Source organism: Phyllopteryx taeniolatus, chromosome 8 (genome assembly GCF_024500385.1).
Source record: "Phyllopteryx taeniolatus isolate TA_2022b chromosome 8, UOR_Ptae_1.2, whole genome shotgun sequence".
In the NCBI taxonomy this organism is placed as follows: domain Eukaryota; kingdom Metazoa; phylum Chordata; class Actinopteri; order Syngnathiformes; family Syngnathidae; genus Phyllopteryx; species Phyllopteryx taeniolatus.
The window spans coordinates 8,227,501-8,245,020 of record NC_084509.1 but is presented as its reverse complement, the minus strand read 5'-3'; the positions used below and the strand labels follow the sequence as shown (position 1 = coordinate 8,245,020).

The window sequence follows — 17,520 nt, the reverse complement described above, 5'->3', positions numbered from 1 at the left end:
TGGTTGCATCCACAAGTGCTTGTGTGTGCCTGTCTTCCGCCATTGCAGTGCAGAGCATAATGTTATTTTTAGCTTTAGCTGCTTCTGGCCGACCATAAAAAATAAATAATAATTGGCACACAGTCATATCGACTTGTCACAGCTTTTTATAACTGGTATGATGTCATGCTGATTATTCCTCAAGTAACAAGGCCATGTTGATGGCGGAGGTAATAATTGAAGTGTAGAGATGGGATATTATCTTTGGTTATGCAGATATATCTGATGATGGATGGAGAGAAAACAATGTAAACAAGATTTCTTACATTATGGCATTGACGTGGCGGTCCAAGCGAGGAGAGGTGCAGCCCAAAATTTCTCCTGGTGACAGAGGTCGACACTGTGGAACCACCATATCATACTCTGGTTTAAGGGCTGCACTCACAGCCTGTATACACAAAGAAAAAGGAGACAGACAATTATAAAAAAATAAGTTTTGGTTTAACGAAACCTCTAACCTTGCTCCAATCTGCTCAGAATAAATTGCGATGCTGAACATTTCATCGTTCACTGTCCTCCCCTGCAGAACGTGGAAAATAATGTTGTGGTGATTGTGAGGCGATCACTTTTTCATTATTGTGCACGTCCCATTAATGCTATGCTCCGTTCTACGCTATGACATATTCATCAAGTCGCTTCGCTTGCAGAAATGTTCATTTTTCAAATTCTTTTTTTTGCACACACCAGCAGGCTTTTATCATTGTTCATTGACACCCCGATTGCCTTGTTTTGTGCACATCTTTTGTCATGTTCCTGCAGTTGACAGCCCCTCCCAACCCTGTCTTTGTATTCCATACTGGAGAGAAAAAGAGAAATAAGAGCAAAAGGAAGAGTGAAGCCAAAAGCAGACAAAGTGGAATAAGTATGCAAATTATACAGGGGAATGAATGTCGGGATTAAAATAGGGCAGCGATGCAAAAGATGGAGAAAGAGGTCAGAAAAGATTACACTGGAGATGTGATCCCAAAGTCCTCCTCTCTTGGTCATTAACGACTTCGCTCCTCTCCATCACAGGACTGCCAACTTGATTTGAAGCACAGATGTGTCATGAAATAAATCGCCTCTTCTCAGGCGCTCCGACTGTATATTAATTGAGGCAAAGTGAGAAGATGAGAGCGCCGAGAACAAATTAGCTACGGCACATGGAGGATGACGGATGAATTGAACGATTAAAAGCTAATTTAAGGCAGTCAACGGGGAGTAAGGGTGAACTCTGAACTTCTGCCGCCCATTCTGTCAGCCTACACAGTGTGAGTTGGAGGCGAAGTCCAGATGATGCAAGTTAAATACACACAGGGGCGTTTTCAAACATATGATAAAAATGACCCGCATGGCAGAGCGTGGTTTAAATTTAACAGCAATTACATTTGGGGAAACCTTAGGAATCTGTTTAACACATAAAAGGGCAATTGTAGAACAAAGGGTAATAAGTGAAATCAATTCTCGAGCTTATGCCACTGCTTGTTGTTTTGGAAAATATGTTTCTATACAATAGAAATCTTTGCAAAGAGAGGAAACGATACAAGTCACAAGTTGTTACCCCTTATTGAAGTGCAAGCAAATAATCACCTTTGTTACATAAAAGTGAGAGATAAAGAAAAGAAACAAAGAAAAGAAATGCACCCCTCTCACTCCCACAACATTCTCACACAATTAGCTTCGTCCAGATGCACTCAAACTTCTTCTTTATCTTTATGAGAATGGGTGCATGCAGAGGATGAGAAAGGAAGAGAAAAACAGAGTAGTCAAAACAGTCCTGAGCACATTTGCAAGGACACACAGACGTACTGTGCTGTCTAAAAGCCATGGAACAATAAAACATGCAAAGGTTACATAAAACTAATATGTTATATATATATGAAACATAGATTTTCCACATCATTGTATAAAGAGCAAGGAGCTGAGTGGGCTTCAGAGTTCACGCCAGCCTTCAGATCCAAAATAACTTCTGACAGATTTCTCAAACTGAACTTGGGTGCAGAGAGCACTGCTTCTTCATAAAGTAGAAAAATATGCAGAAATATTTATGTGTGCCTGTGCAGTGAAGACAAATACTTAATAGTATTAATTAAATGGAAAAGGTTATGATTGCGTCATTGGATTATGCCTCCACTTACTGGTCTATCTTACAATGATTCAGAGGGGAGGAGACTGACTAAAAAGCCTTCACTTTAGCGACGTTAACATAAAAAGTGTATAATTATATTGATTATTTTTGGTGAGAAATACTCCATTACTGGACTCATATTCCCTCAAGGTGTTCCTATGAAATGGTGCTAACAAGAAGAAAACCATTACGTAGGAATCAGGGGTATTAATCCGTTGAAGATTGTCCACATTCTCACGCTTCTACCAACATTAAGTTGTGTACCATGTTTAAAACAATACTCTGGATATAAAACATCTAAACACCCCTGTGCAAATGCCAGGTTTTGTAACAAAGAAATGAGACCAAGATAAATAATTAAAAAAAACATTTTCCACCATGAATGTGACCTATGATATGTACCATTCAATTGGAAAATAAATGTTTTCAAGAGGGGAAGTAAAAATGAACAACTGAGATAGTGTGGTTGCGTAAATGTGCACACCCTCTTACAAGTGGAGATGTGGCTGTCTTCAGACTTAATCAATCACATTCAAACCCATGTTACATGGGAGCCAGCACACAACTGCCAACATTTAAAGCACCTCTGATTAACCCCAAACAAAGTTTGGATGTTCCTGTAGGCCAGCCATGCCCAAAGTCCGGCCCGCGGGCCAAATCCGGCCCGAAGCATCATGTCATAAAATCAATAATATGTGGCCCGCCAGCACAGTTTGCCACAGTAAACAATACACACATACAAAAAAAAGCCATTTTATATTTCACCAGAGGGTGGCAGTAGACCTGTGGCCACACTCTCGTTGCGTGACCCCTGTGTGAACTTTTACCCCTGTGGTATGTTTTTAGCCCATTTCTAAAAAGAGGAGAATTGACAACGAGGGCCGCCGTGTCCAGGACAATTGGATTTTTTCACTGAAATACAAAACAACTGTGTCTGCCTAATTTGCCAAGAGACTGTGGATGTTTTCAAAGAATTTTATATTAAGAGGCATTACCAGACGAAACATGCTAACTACGACAAGCTAACGGCAAACAAACGCGCCGAAAAACTGAAGCCACTGGCAGCTGTTTTGATAGCACAGCAGCGCTTTTTCACAAGAGCCCGTGACTCAAATGAAAATTCTACAAAAGCAAGCTACGAGTCTCAGTGAATTGATTTTTTGTGATTATCAAACCACAGTTTTGTCAAATGTCTGTCATCTGATTTGACTATACTATAGTCAAATCAGATGACAGAATAGTATAGTCACTATACTATACTATAGTATACTATACTATTTTTTGTCAAAATGCACTGGGATGTGACTTGTTAAAACAAAATCAATAAATACATGTTTCTAAAAAATTTCAGTCAACTTTCATAAAATGGTTCATTTGTATTTAATTTATTATTATTTTAACCTTAAACTACCCTGGTAATGCAATTGAAAACAGATTCTCATTTGCAATATCAACCTAGCTGCAGACAGCAAAGTGGCATATAGTTACATATTTACATGTTAATTTACAATGGTAATGGTTCGAGGAATGTCAGGCCGAATGATTGGCCCCCATACATTTTCATCTGACCAAATATGGCCCTCTTTGCAAAAAGTTTGGACACCCCTGCTGTAGGCTTTCCCTGACATTGCATTGCTTTCCTGTAGAAGCCTGAAAGTTATGTGCTAACATTGTCTGTTATGTGAAACCTTTCATAATGCCCTCCACTTTGGATTAGGAGCGATTGCATAAATAGACGACCGGAACAGCGAGCCTGTGAAGGCGTTTGATGCTATACATACAGTATACTGTCCTTTATCACATTTACTGAACCATAAAAGGACAGATTAATGGTTACGGAAGAAGCGGGTTGCTCAAGAGAGTGGACGCGGGTGAGAAAAGAACCCAGGGTGTAAATATTTTTAAAGAGTCTTGCTAGCTCTCATTAGTTTGAACGTACCCAGCGCGGTACATACCACGAGCGTATATTCTGGCCGCAAGCTTACATTTTTTATCCACAGGCATATTAGAAATTACAAATATAATTAAGTATTGTTGTAAAACACAATACTTAATACTTTTCTTACTGCATTTCTAGGGCTTGGGAGGCATAGCGGCCGTTCTGTCTCGCTCGCTTAAAACCCGGAAATGTATTTTTAGTGCGAGTGAAAGCTGATGTGAATTTTTATTGGCTATAATCTGTGATGGTGCGACGGTGTGCGCCGGCAATTAAAATTTTGAATTGAGGCAAAAAGAGTGGCCGATCAGTCATGAAAACAATGAACCGCATCGCTTGGTGTGCGGTAGCCTTAGAGGTAATCCTGAATTACAGTATGTCGCTGACAGCCCCTGATACATTTCGGTCTTATCATGCTTGAATCGTCATGGTTATGTTGTACATTCACCTTCAAACAATGTTCGCCCATTTGAGAAAAATCATTTAGGCCCACTCCTCCTTAGACGGGCTGCTGTGGAAATCAAGAATTAAGAGCTGGCTAGTGCATTTCGATGAAAAGGGGGTTATTTCAGGGCCTCAGGCACGAGTACTGCAGTATTTAGTTACTTTTTTCTTTTAAACAAACCAGTTAATGTTTAATTGTTAAGAGCCTTGTTAGAATTTAATGTCTTCCCTGGATAAAGCTTTCATTGTGTAAAACACACTTGGTTATTAGCCTCAAGACACTTCATGAGCTTGATCTTTTAAGACGGGCATATTAAATTTTTGATGCGTTTTTAAATTCTAACTGACACTATGAAATAACCATCTATGATGGAAATTCAAAGCTAAGCATTGAAGTGCTCAAGCCACAACTTGACTTGAATACACTGTTCAGTTTGTTGCTGGTAAACACACTGTAAGTGCAGGAGGTGCGTGAAGCCACTCCACTTGCCAGTGGAGGCGTAATAAACAGTGAGCAATTCAAATTCTCCCACAACAAAAGCTGTGTGTGATGCCATGCCAGCACTCCATCACCTGCAGTGCAGCCACAAACTGAATGGTGCTCACGAGCGCCAGGGACTGTCCAGGAGGGAAGTTGAACTTGACCGTGTCCAGTAAGTGTGCGTTGTCCATCTGGATGTCCACAAACACGTAAAGCATCTTAATTTGGGTAGTGGAGTCGATGGGGACTGTGAAGACAAAGACAAAAGAAAGGCGGATGAATAATTCAAGCGGTTGTGTCAGTTGAGCCTTCGGCACATGCACTATTGATGACGCCTCAAATATAAGCGCATAGCACGTTCGTGAGTGCATACTGTAGGTGCCCTTGTGATATAGGTGAACCTCACTGCGTGTGGGAAGCTGATGGAAGAGGCTCTATTATTTAGGTAAGGCAGAGCTACACATACGAATACTATTAATGTCATTAATTTCACAGGCCATTTGTGACGCAGCCGTACCTTGAGCTATTTTAGACACATTTGAATGACTTGAACGCTGACCTAAGTAGGCTGGATTTCAACAAAATGGCAGGAAAGCGACTACATATTATTACTGATCATCGTAATTATTCTTTCTTTTACACCACACTGAGTTTGCAGATGCAGAGCAAAGGGACGTTATTACAACGGAGCCAATGGCCCCTTCATTACATGTTGTATGAGCTGGAAATAAATGGCATAGATTAGATAACACGGGAGACAGAAGAGAGCAAAGTGTGACAAAGGAAAGAGGGGACCAGCAGACACTAAATGGCTGTGAGATATGGATCGCTACATTAGGACCGAAAGCAGCTGGGATGGAAATGAAGAAGAAATTCTTAAAGTGAGATGGAGAACATTTAAGTTTAATTTGGAAAAGAGAGGTGGAAAACTTAATACCACAGTGTATCCATTCCATATGACAGGAGGACTTGAGTTAAAAAGCAACTGTGTGTGTTTGAAAGTTGTCAGTTACTTGACAACCGAAGTGACTTATGGCATCCCATCTTAACAGGAAAGTAAGAGGAAAGGGATATATCGGGATTTTAAAAAGTGGGCTATCTTGCAAGAGTATCCCAGAACTTTAATATATCATGAGGGGAGGGGAGGGGTGGGGTGGTCGGAGAAGTTGAGTGGAATCTACAATCGAGCTTGCAGCTGTCAATTGTTTATGGGCACTCTCAAAAGGTAAAGGGCAAACAATCGATTTGTGCAGAAGTGAAGACGGCAGCCGGCTCTTAAGACGCTACAATTAGAGACGCAGTCAATGAGATGGACAGAACTCACTGACCTCATCACTGCGGTTATTGGTGCTGTAAAATGTGCACGTTAACTTAATGATTGTCTGTGATTAACCAGACACCTCACCAACTTTTTTTTTTAATACCCATCTTAAGAGACAATTTTCAAGTTTGAGTTAATTTTATCGACGATGTGTACAGACTTTGTTTCTTTATTAGAGATGCGCATAATCGATTACTTGTAGTCTATTAATTGTTCATTTGTACTAATTTGAGGATAGGATTTTTGATTAACCAAACTTAATCAGGGTGGTTATACCCTGAAAAAAATATTTTTCTGCAAGATGTGATGGCATTAAGGCCATTGAGAAAAGAGATACTTGATTGTGCCAAGCGAACGACGCAGGCTGACAAACTAAAAAGCAAATAATTGACGCATAATTTATACAGTAAATTAAGGAAATGTAAATGTCGCTTCCACAAATATTTTATCGTTACTATAAACGAGGAACATTTTTCTATTTTCTTTTGAATCTAGATTAGGAAATTTGCATGGTATCGTTTTGAGTTAGCAGACAAGGGCAAGTTTAGCAAATTGGATTTAAACTAGCTGCACTTTGTACTCTTATATTTAACATTGATTGAAAGGGATGTGTGAAAATTTGACTTTGGGTTACAAAGCATTCTATTTTGATTTGTTTTTAGAATCTAGGTCTATAGCTGGAGGAGCTTCATGATGACAAAACACAAAAGATGACAGCGGCATACAAAAGTAGAAACAACTGGAAGACAGTTCCTCTATGAGTCACAATGGCTTCTTTAATCTGTCACAGGTGTCTGACATGATGTGCATGTGACATCGTCGTGATTGAGTGGCAGAGAAAGTCAAGAAGAAATGCATATGAATATTCACATTAATACACCCTGGTTTTAGTCTAGGTGGAGGGGACAATACTACTGACGATGAGCCCAAACATATATATCCAGACCAACAAGTTTACTAGAAGCAATGTGAACATTTTTTGCAGGGGACAGCCAGAGCCCTAACCTAAATTCAATTGAAAATATGTGGTGTGATCCAAAGAGATGCTGTTGCAACTCCAGAGAATATGCAATGTTGATAGAATCCCATCCCAAAAGACTGAATGCTGTATCCGTTTGGGAATGTGCACACAGATGTAAATAGCTTATTCTAGATTTAATAAAAGGTGCCCCCCCCCCTTGTAGTTAAATCAATAAATGCACCCAGCCACTGTTTTTTTTCCCCCCAACAAAATTGTAGAGGTTATTGGTTTGAAAAATGTTTTTTAATTGTAGTATATTAACAGCGGTGTGTTTACTTTCTATGTCAACTGTAGCAAATGTCGAACACCTCAATGAAATATTTGCTTCTGTTAGGTTCTACATACATGAGTGTGTCCCATCTTAGTTGTAAACATACACTTGCATCCGTAACACATCATATCACAAGTGGAGGGCATTGAAATTCCATTGACTATTTATGATATTTGGACGAGGCAGTGATGTAGGAGAGCAATCGATTTGGGCTTCCTCGCGTGTTCGGCGAGAGACAGTGAGCGGGGCGGAGAGTGAAGGTCTGGGAGAAGGAGGAGGACACCTCTAATGTATGTTCCTCATTGATACGCTGGGTCAATGCCATGTCTCGGCTTCAAAATGTCTGATATGCCTGCCATACTGGGGCTGCAGGTATCCTAGTACCACGGCATTTTAGTGTTGATCGATACTTCTATTAGTCTGTGCTCAGCCTCCTGCAGGTGGTACCATTTGCATGACAATAATGGTTATAATAATGGTTAAGTGGTTAATTGGGTGGAATTGTTTGCAACGCCAGCTATTGGAAGCTGAGCTATGTGCACAGAGACATCCACACTGGCAGGAGTCCCCAACCTATTTTCCGCCATGGATTGAAAATACAACTCTCACCATTATGCTGAATGTAGTTGCTGCCGTATTTTGAGTACTGCAATTTCTCGTGTATAATACAAATTTGTTTTCCTTAAAAAATGTATTCAAAAATTATAGTGCGTATTATACATAGGTAGAGGTATAAAAGTATTACTGGTACCTAGGTACCTGGCTCCTGCTACGGCGTCCGTTTGATGATATCGGATTTAGCGTCTGAGTTTATTAGATGCCAAACCTTTTTCTTGAACGGCCATTTCACAAAGTTAAAAAATGTTGAGTAAATGAACACATTTTCGGAAGAAAACACGGAACTCAACTGGAAGTCCGGCACACCCAAAACTAACTGTGGAACACATTAATCAGCCCATTAATCAGCCCTTAGTTCCATAGGGGAATTATGTCAACCCACCGCCACAGCACTTTCATTCCAACATGATACGTAATGTCTAATGTTAAACATGTATATATAATACGGTAAATTTTCGCTGCCCATTAGAACTGAATCATGAAGGCCTCGCAGGCGCCACCAGATTGTTATCGGTAAATGGTCCGGAATGTAGCAGAGCGCGCACAGAGGGCATTACCATATGCACCCCATATCTGTTGCTAACGTGCCCGTTTGACAGATGGCATCGAATTTAGAGTCGTTACTAGATCGCAGATTTATTTCACTTCAGTGAGCACATCTACCAAGTTAAAAAACATCGAGGAAAAGATCAAGTCACTCTGCTGCTTTTAAGAAGTGATCACTGTTTAGTTTTTTTTGCCTCTCTTTTTTTAACCTGTTATGTTCAGCTGTGTGGCCATGCAGAATGGTGGATCTGTATGCCTTTTGTGCTGGAAGCTTTTCTGTGCAAGAGGGGAGTTTAAAATACTCCCTTTGCTTATTTAAATTTGTTTATTATTCTGATGTTTATTGAAAATGCAGCCTGACAGAAAACGGTTTTAGGGGATAGATCAGGGGACAGAACGGACAAGGGGAACAGGGGTGCGAACCACAGCAAAACAGTAGTTAGTCTGGAAATTTGACACAAGTAACATTACAGCCAATTTCCTTCCACCCCCCAATGTTGCCACAAGAAGTTAATGTGAGATTATGGAGGAAGTCCAAAGAAAAGCTATTTTGTATTTTCAACAGTACAGTACTTTTGAAATGTTATACCTACGAGCAATGAATTGAGTCAATCACCGTTTAGGGTGAGGAAGTGCCACGAACATCAGCGCACGCAGAGCAGAACTGAGCAAAACTTAATAAAATATGGATAATACTTCATGTTTTGAGCATGGATACCAGCAAATTGATGGTGCGGATTATACATAGGGAACTCCTCATTTTGGGGGTGCGTATTATACACGACAAATTTCTGTGGGTCTGCTGATATTTTCTCTAAAATACAGCTTTCTTTTTCTTGGAAATTGTAGGCTCTTTTGTCTCATTATTTGGCCTTTTCCCATTTCTGAAAAAGCTGTCCAAAGACATTATTTTTACTCATATTTTCTAGTGGGCTTAATTTTTTACTAATGTCTTACATGACCGAGACAAGGTGTTTGACTTGTGTACAAAGGCACATGGAGATGCAATGGATTTTCAAAATATAACTTCTTTTACTCTGATGATCAATTAAATATTTTTGTTCAATCTCTCCATCGACGCAGTACCAAATGGCCCACTGACCTGTAGCTATCCATGGCCTGGTGGTTGGGGACTGCTGCACTATGGCAAAACTCCGACGGGCCGCATTATACAAAACGGGAGCTCAGAACACTCAACACACTGTTCATTGATATTTAATCAAATGCCCATCATGATGATAATTATGCACACAGACAATATATAAAAGACTCACTGAGACAACTGTGTCCATAGTGCACCATGAAGTCGGCTCCCAAGGCTCGGGCGGTGAAATCGTCCAGGCAGCAAGCCCCATATGTCACGTCCCCCATCACGATGGTGTCCGCTTCCGTGAACCTGCCGTGCACGCACACGTGAACGCTAATTAGTGCTGCCCCGCAGAACCTAGGCACCCTCCTGTTGCTTGCCAACAGTCGCTCAAATCGATCTTCGCAGCATGTGATAAGGAGAGTGCTGAATCTGATCAATTGCAATTCAATTACTACTGGAGAGAAATGACCACCAGGTATGAGACATCAATCACTGACCAAGTCACAGCATATCAGGATCGTTTTTCTAGCAGGTGATGGCATGTGTGAGGAACAAGCTGTCTGCTTGTTAGAGTCCACATGACTACATCTCTCAGGCTCTCAGGTTGTATTGCAATTATATTCATTAACATTCTGCTCATCCATTCCAGTACCAGTCAATCAAGTACTTCCTTACATTGTTTAACTTCATCTATCCATCCATCCATTCTCCTAACTGCTTATTTCACTCAGTTCATGGGTCTGCTGGCACCTATCTCAGCTAACTGTGGGTGAGTGGCAGTGTACACCCTGAACTGGTCGGCAGCCAATCGCAGGGCACATATAAACAAACAACCATACACACCTACGGACAATTTAGAGTCTTCAATCAACAACATGCATGTTTTTGGAATGTGGGAGGAAACCGGAGTACCCGGAGAAAACCCACACAGGCACGGGGAGAACATGCAAATTCCACACAGGGGAAACCGGATTTGAACCCTCAGAACTGTGAGGCAGATGTGCTGACCAGTCGTTCACCGTGCCAGCATATTGTTTAACTTGGCTTTATCAAATCTTATGTTGCGCTATCCAATGTATATGCATCTAAATTAGCTACATATACAGCTATATATATAACTGATAAGTCGATTAATTGATCATTATGCATTCTGTGTGGAGTTCTTGCTTAATTGCGCTTTACGACAATGAAGGCAAAATGAAAAGCCAATGAAAAGCACTACAATCAAAGCAGAGGCACTGCTTTATTCAGTCAACTATTTTGAAGGTTGTCATTTATGCTATTTGTGACATTCAATACATCATTTAAAAAAGGTTACAATTATTCTATGGAAAAAAAAAAAAACACCCATCGATAACTAATGAATTTTTAATTTCAAGTAACGTACAATCAATTCATCCATTGCTAATTTTCTCCAAAGTTGGTCAGGTGGACTGATTCACTTATTGAAAGCTCATTATCAAAGGAAAGAGGAAATTTTTATAATTTCTAGTTTTACCGTGGTTTACTTCCCTTACATTCAGAATGTTAAAAAAAAAAGTGAGATGCCGAAGATGTGAGTCACTCAAGTATGAAGCCCTCATCAATAAACAGTGTATCAGTGGTTAGCTTAATTTTGACACTTAAGTTTTAAGAACATTAAATTGTTGCTTAGATTATTGCAAATTCATCACAGTTTTATGATAGTGCCAATTTGACCCTTGAATTGATCATTTCTTATTTCCATTATTTCCTACCCATTGGAACAACTATTTTTTAACTATCCCAACCCAATCCGCTACATGCAGAACGTCACGTGACCAACGCGGAACGCGGGATAGCTGACTTCCTTGTTATGCTACGCTAACAAGCAAAGCTTGGATTGATGACATGATTGTTTGAAGCTGAAATTGCTTTAAAAAAAAAAATTAAATACAAGTACTGTATATCATTTATAAAAATATGGTGATGATATGATACACGTAAACTCGAACGAAGCCTAAACATTGGCTATGGTCATCTTTGGTGGTTCTGTGGTGACATCTTAAAAAAATAAAATAAAATAAAATAAAATACATTGTAGATGTTTAAAGTTCCTACTGGTGCTTTGAAACGGTCCCCTTCCCCAGTCACCCAAGCGAGGAGGAAGTGCTTTTATCCTGTTTGTTGAATGGAGAAGTAGGTTGCGCATATACCGGATTGGAGGTTCCACTGTATTTACGCAGCACTATGGCAACAAAACAGACACACTGGGCTCATCTCAAGTCTCTTAATTACAACGTTCCTAGCTCCTCGCTCCTCAAATTATTGAAGGTGAGCCGGAAGTTGTTGTAACGCCGCCATATTAAGGAATGTCTTAATTGCCTTAAACATGCATCGAGGAGCGAGGATCGAGCATAAAGGAGCTTCCACGGGCTAGCTTAAATTGAGGGACGTCTGCTGTATCCGCTACGGAAGTCTTATAGCTCGTCAATTTCCATTTTTATAGTGTTTATTAAATGCATTTGGCCACATAAAATAAAAATGTTCTGTTGGTTCTGCACTATTTTATAATTCAACGTAATGCAGTAGATAACACATCAACACTTTACATATTTCTGAGTTACTCTAAATATACGCTGTGCGCGGGGGTAGGGGGTCGGAGACATACTTAATTTTAATCCCACTTAAAACGAAGCATAAAGTGGACATTTGTGGTGACGGTAATAATTTAGCCCTGCAGATAGTTCGTTAGTTGACGTCCCCATGAAATTACATCATTGAGAAATGAACGTCTCAATTCCCCCAAACATTCTCCTCCCGCCTTGCTCCTCTGTCAATATCCTAGCTCCTCGAGCTAGCATGTAAACAGAGGAGCGAAGACCTAGCAAGTTGCAATTAGAGAAATGAGATGAACCCACTGCATGACAGAGTAACCATCAGCTCCTGGAAGAAAGATATATACTGTAACTTGTACTCTCCTTTTGCCATTGTGCAACATATTTCCTTAACCCTAAACAAACAAGACACATGGCAGGCACCTAAGCGAATGTATTTATAGTATGAATCAATAAACCATGTAGCAATAAAGAGAATAATGAGTGCTAGCGCTTACAGCGGAAAAAAATAAACTATTCAGACTGGATGCTTTATAGTCTGTGCAAACCATGTGGGTCAGATCTTTTGGTAATGCAACAAAAACTTATGTGATTGTACAGGTACTGAAGGAACTATATCTGTTAAGAACAAATAAGCCATCCAAGTAGATAAAAACAAGAGCTTTCTTGCATTGCTCTTTATAGGCAAATGAAATGCTAAGCCAGACCGTAAAAGTTAAGTGAAATAAATAAAGTCTGAGAAGAAGAGGTTGGGGAGCGGGAGCAAGCCTGAGGCTTTGTTTGGGAGGTAGACAAGGGGGTGGCTGTAAATGTAGGTAGTTGCCTGGTATTTGTGGCTTTATTCTGACATATTTAGGTAACGGGGGGGTGGGGAGAGATGAGATAAGAGGGCTTCGGGAACGGAGGCAAGTGATAAACAGACGTGGCTGCACACTGAACAATCTGTAGATACCAAAAGACTGTTTATAATAAGCCTCCTGCTGCCCAATCTTTCACACCCGCATCTCCTTGGTGTGTTTATCCCAGGTTCTGCTCCTCACAAGGGTCTTCAGTGAAAGTTTCTATTTAGCTTTCCCTCCCTCATTCTCTCTGATGTTATCTGGTTTGCAGCCTCCCGGGGCTACTCCTCATCATCCCAGAGTTTTTGCTACCGACTTTCAGTGTCCCTTCTCCCCCTAATAGCTGCTCTCAAGTCAAGGGTGGTACAGCTGAGCCCTGCAACACACACACGAAGCGAGTCATCTGGAGAATAACTATTTGCCTTCAAAACGGAATCACTTACCCTCTCGGTTGTCTAGATTTTGTCTGTGTTGTGTGCATAAAGCCTACTGTGTGGGATAATTACACTCACCAAACATTCTCATTCACTGACATCTATTGTTCTCACATTTGACTGCTGGCATAAGCAAGCATCACACTAAAAGTACTCAAATAGTGGCCCGTCCATCTACACAGAACACTGCACAATGCATCCCGCAGTACAGGGGAGCGTTGTATCTAATCAGCCATCTATCTGCCATATATACCATTCTCACATAATCTCAGCCGGTGCGGCATATCCCGCCATTACCATAGCGAGTATACTAAACTGTCACGGTAACAAACACTATGAATTCGATTAAGAGGCTGATACGAGACATGATGCCACTCGGACATGGCAGGGTAATTACTAAGCCATGCATGGTCCCGCATCCCAACGGGATGGAGGCGAGGAGATCCAGTGAAAGACAGCGAGAGATGGAATGGAAAGTGCATTGGTGTTAATCAAATCCCCTTCGTCTATAATACATCTCACACAGGAAAAACTGCACAACAGTTTTTATACGTATAAGGAACAAATTCGATGAAAACGTCAAAATCTTTTCCTTATCTCCGGTTTCAGACGCTTTCGAGTTTTATGTATGGTCTTACTCATCTCCAAGCCAACTGAAACGTCATTAAGATCTAATTAAGATGTCAGAGAAGCTTGTGAACTGCATAATAGCTCTTCCTAATTAAGTCTTCAGTGTAATTCTCAATATGGATGAGAAACTACCAAATGATTTGAATCTTTGTAATAAACTCCACTGTCACCAAAACACGAGTCTAAAACAAGACCGGTGTATTTGATGGATGCACATGCATGTGCTCCCAAGCACTAAGACTTTGGTGTGAACGGATTGTACCGTCATACTGTTTTAGCAGCAGATAAAGAAATTGATAGCGTGGCCAAAAATAGCTTCTTCTTATTATTATTATTCTTGCGATATTATTATTCTTGTGTGGCAAGAGAAGCACAGAAAGCAGAGTAATGCTTTTTAAAAGCTCAAACTTGTTGGCACTGTGAGCTGCCCGTGTGAGCTGCCGTGTCACAGCAGGGGGTGGCGGGGGGGCACGAGGGACCATGAGCACCTACACCACTCTCATCAAAGACATCTTACACTTGGCAATACAACAACAATATGCAGAAACACCTTCCTTGAAATCACATCCAACAGAAGAGCTCCATGCACAATTTCGCCTTTAGAAAGACACCTAGAATGGCAGTTAATGGCATAGACGTCCACCAAGGCCACCCTGTAAGGTGCTGTATTTCTGTCCATCTGTTTTTTGGTTAGGAATGCAAATTCCTATTTCCAAAAGGATGATCTAGCATGCTACAAATCGATGAATGGTGACGTTTTGAATCAATGTGGACTGAAAAATGAAAATTATTTGATCTGTACCCTGATCTGAATCTGCCCCTCACAAAGTTTCATAGAAATCAGTTGAGCTGTTTTTGCGTAATCCTGTTATCCAACAAACCAATCTGTTCACAAACTCTTAACGGAATCAGTGCTGTACAATGGTAGTTGTTCAGTAGAGTGCATTATTTTCTCAAAACAATCCATATTCAGATCAACATTTGTCTTCTGGTTCCAGAATCAGTCAATCAAGTTAATCATTTTCCCCTTGAGTCATACTCCGTAGCGACACTCCAAATTTCATTGAACTCTTTTGTGTTTATCACGTGGTAGAAAACTGATTTGGACAAGAAAATCTAATCTTTGGATTTTTGCCACAGTTTAACATCAAATCCTTCAAATCATTTTTTTTTAGCTATAGATCTTTTCATACTACTGCTGACGAACTGAAAACTGACAAAATGTGTTTTGTATGGGGTTGCGCCACCAGATATACCGCAAAATTATTATTATTTTTTATTTTTTTTGAAGCAAACAAACTTGCTAGCTAACGTCAGCACGACAGAGCGCTATCCATTTCACCGTTCAAAGAGCAAGCCTGTTTGATTAATCCAAGCAACAGAAAGGTCTATTAATTGGCCAGTTCCGTACTAAGCATGTTAATGTCTAGGGGTGGGAATCGAGAACTGGTTGCAACTTCGAACTGGTTCCAAAGTATTGATTCCATCTGAATAGGAGTCTTCTCAACGATGCTGCCATGTCTGCAAAGTTCCGCAGTATTTCGGTCACGTGGGGCTTGTTGGCCAATCATCGTTGTACTTCTTGTAATGTCATGGTTACGTAGGTGGCATGCCCAATCGAGTGCGGACTTAACACAGAAATGGTTTAGCTTTAGTGGACGGAGTGGGGCGCTAGAGTGAAGAGCTACAGGTTTTATTAAACTTCTTACTTCAAAATTTCTTCTACTTTAATTACGATCCACATTAAATCCTTCTTGTTTGAACTTGTAGAAGCCCTCTACCGCCCCACAAACCCGTGAACAAGTTGTGCATAGTGTACACTGGAATGGTGAGTAAATTGTTTGTACATAATAGCATTTTAATTAGTAGCTAGCTCTAGTCAATGTAATGCTACACTCAGACTGGACGCAAAGCTTTCGCCTCACGTTTAAATGCATAGTAATAAAAGTAGGTGTGACATCATAGTGAAAAGGTCTATATTGGTAACAACAACAAAAAACTAAAATGCATGCAAAAACCTGATCTGTTTGTGGCCATACCTCTGCTAGAGTGTCAATCAAAACATCGTGAAGGCATTATTTTTCAAACAGCTCCTGTATTATAATTTAGAATTAGAAGATTTGGGATGTAATATTACAGCATAATTATTATGACCTTTGAAGTTATGCAGATATATAGATCCCTCAGAACAACCCCATGTTGTTTTGGCAGCAGCAAAATATTTCCTCAGTGTGCTTACAAATGAGAGTCAAAAGCACTTTTGTTGGCTTAGCCTGTTCTCCCAGTGGGAGTGCAACTTTCCTCCAAGGGCTCCCTTGTACTCCAAACGAATGCAAATGGTAGGATGGTAAATGTTTGAAAAATTGGAAATCCATTCAGCCTTTCACTTAATGCATGCTGGGATGGACTCCAGCATAAGTTAACCAGATGGTACAATCCATTGCAACAATGTGTTTCATCGACAAATCAACCATTTTGGCCACCAATATGTTTACACTAAATAATTCATAAAATTACAATATATTTATAATTTTCATCAAGAAACATAGTATTTTTTGAGAAAAAAATAGGTTGATGCATTTGGAGCTCTGGTTTCAACTTGAGGATAAAGAAAACATTGTAACTCACTGATCACCAGTGTTGCCAGTTACCTTGAAAAAGTAACTTAGTTACTTTACTGATTACTTGATTTAAAAAGTAACTAAGTTAGAAAAAAGTTACTTTTTAGTTACTTTCAGTAGCTGTCAAGTGGCAGGAATATCACTTATCCACTACAAAAAAAGCATGAGCTTAACCATACCCATTACTTGGTAATGTACGCCACACAAGTTACAGAATGATGTCATCAACATGAAACAATTACTTAAATATGAGTATAGTTGAAGCCACATTAAATGAGCAACTTAGAGCAGACTTGACATGCCAAATAGCCACCTAAATATAAACAAGCACACCATTCTCAGTACACTTCTTTAGAGACTCTTAACAGATAGATCGATCGATAGACAGACAGACAGAGACAGACAGACAGACAGACAGACAGTGAGTTGACTATGTGCTGAAAATGTGCAACACGTCACGTGACGTCATTGCCCCAGACAGCTCAGTTTATCAATAGTTCGCCTTTTTTCGATATTGTAGTTAGTCGTCGTGTGCATTTTAGTTAT

At 40.1% G+C, this 17,520-nt stretch overlaps 1 protein-coding gene across 3 annotated transcripts in view; it reads right to left on the bottom strand.

The window, feature by feature from the left end:
- dph1 (diphthamide biosynthesis 1) overlaps positions 1-17,520 on the bottom strand; it is a 77,715-nt gene that overhangs the window by 23,137 nt on the left and 37,058 nt on the right. For all 3 annotated transcript variants that reach the window (XM_061781611.1, XM_061781612.1, XM_061781613.1), the window contains exons 4-6: positions 10,059-10,180; positions 5,100-5,254; positions 306-427 (exon numbers count right to left, since the gene is read on the bottom strand). In XM_061781611.1, coding sequence (XP_061637595.1) covers positions 306-427; positions 5,100-5,254; positions 10,059-10,180 — 399 coding nt within the window. The remainder of the gene's footprint in view (positions 1-305; positions 428-5,099; positions 5,255-10,058; positions 10,181-17,520) is intronic.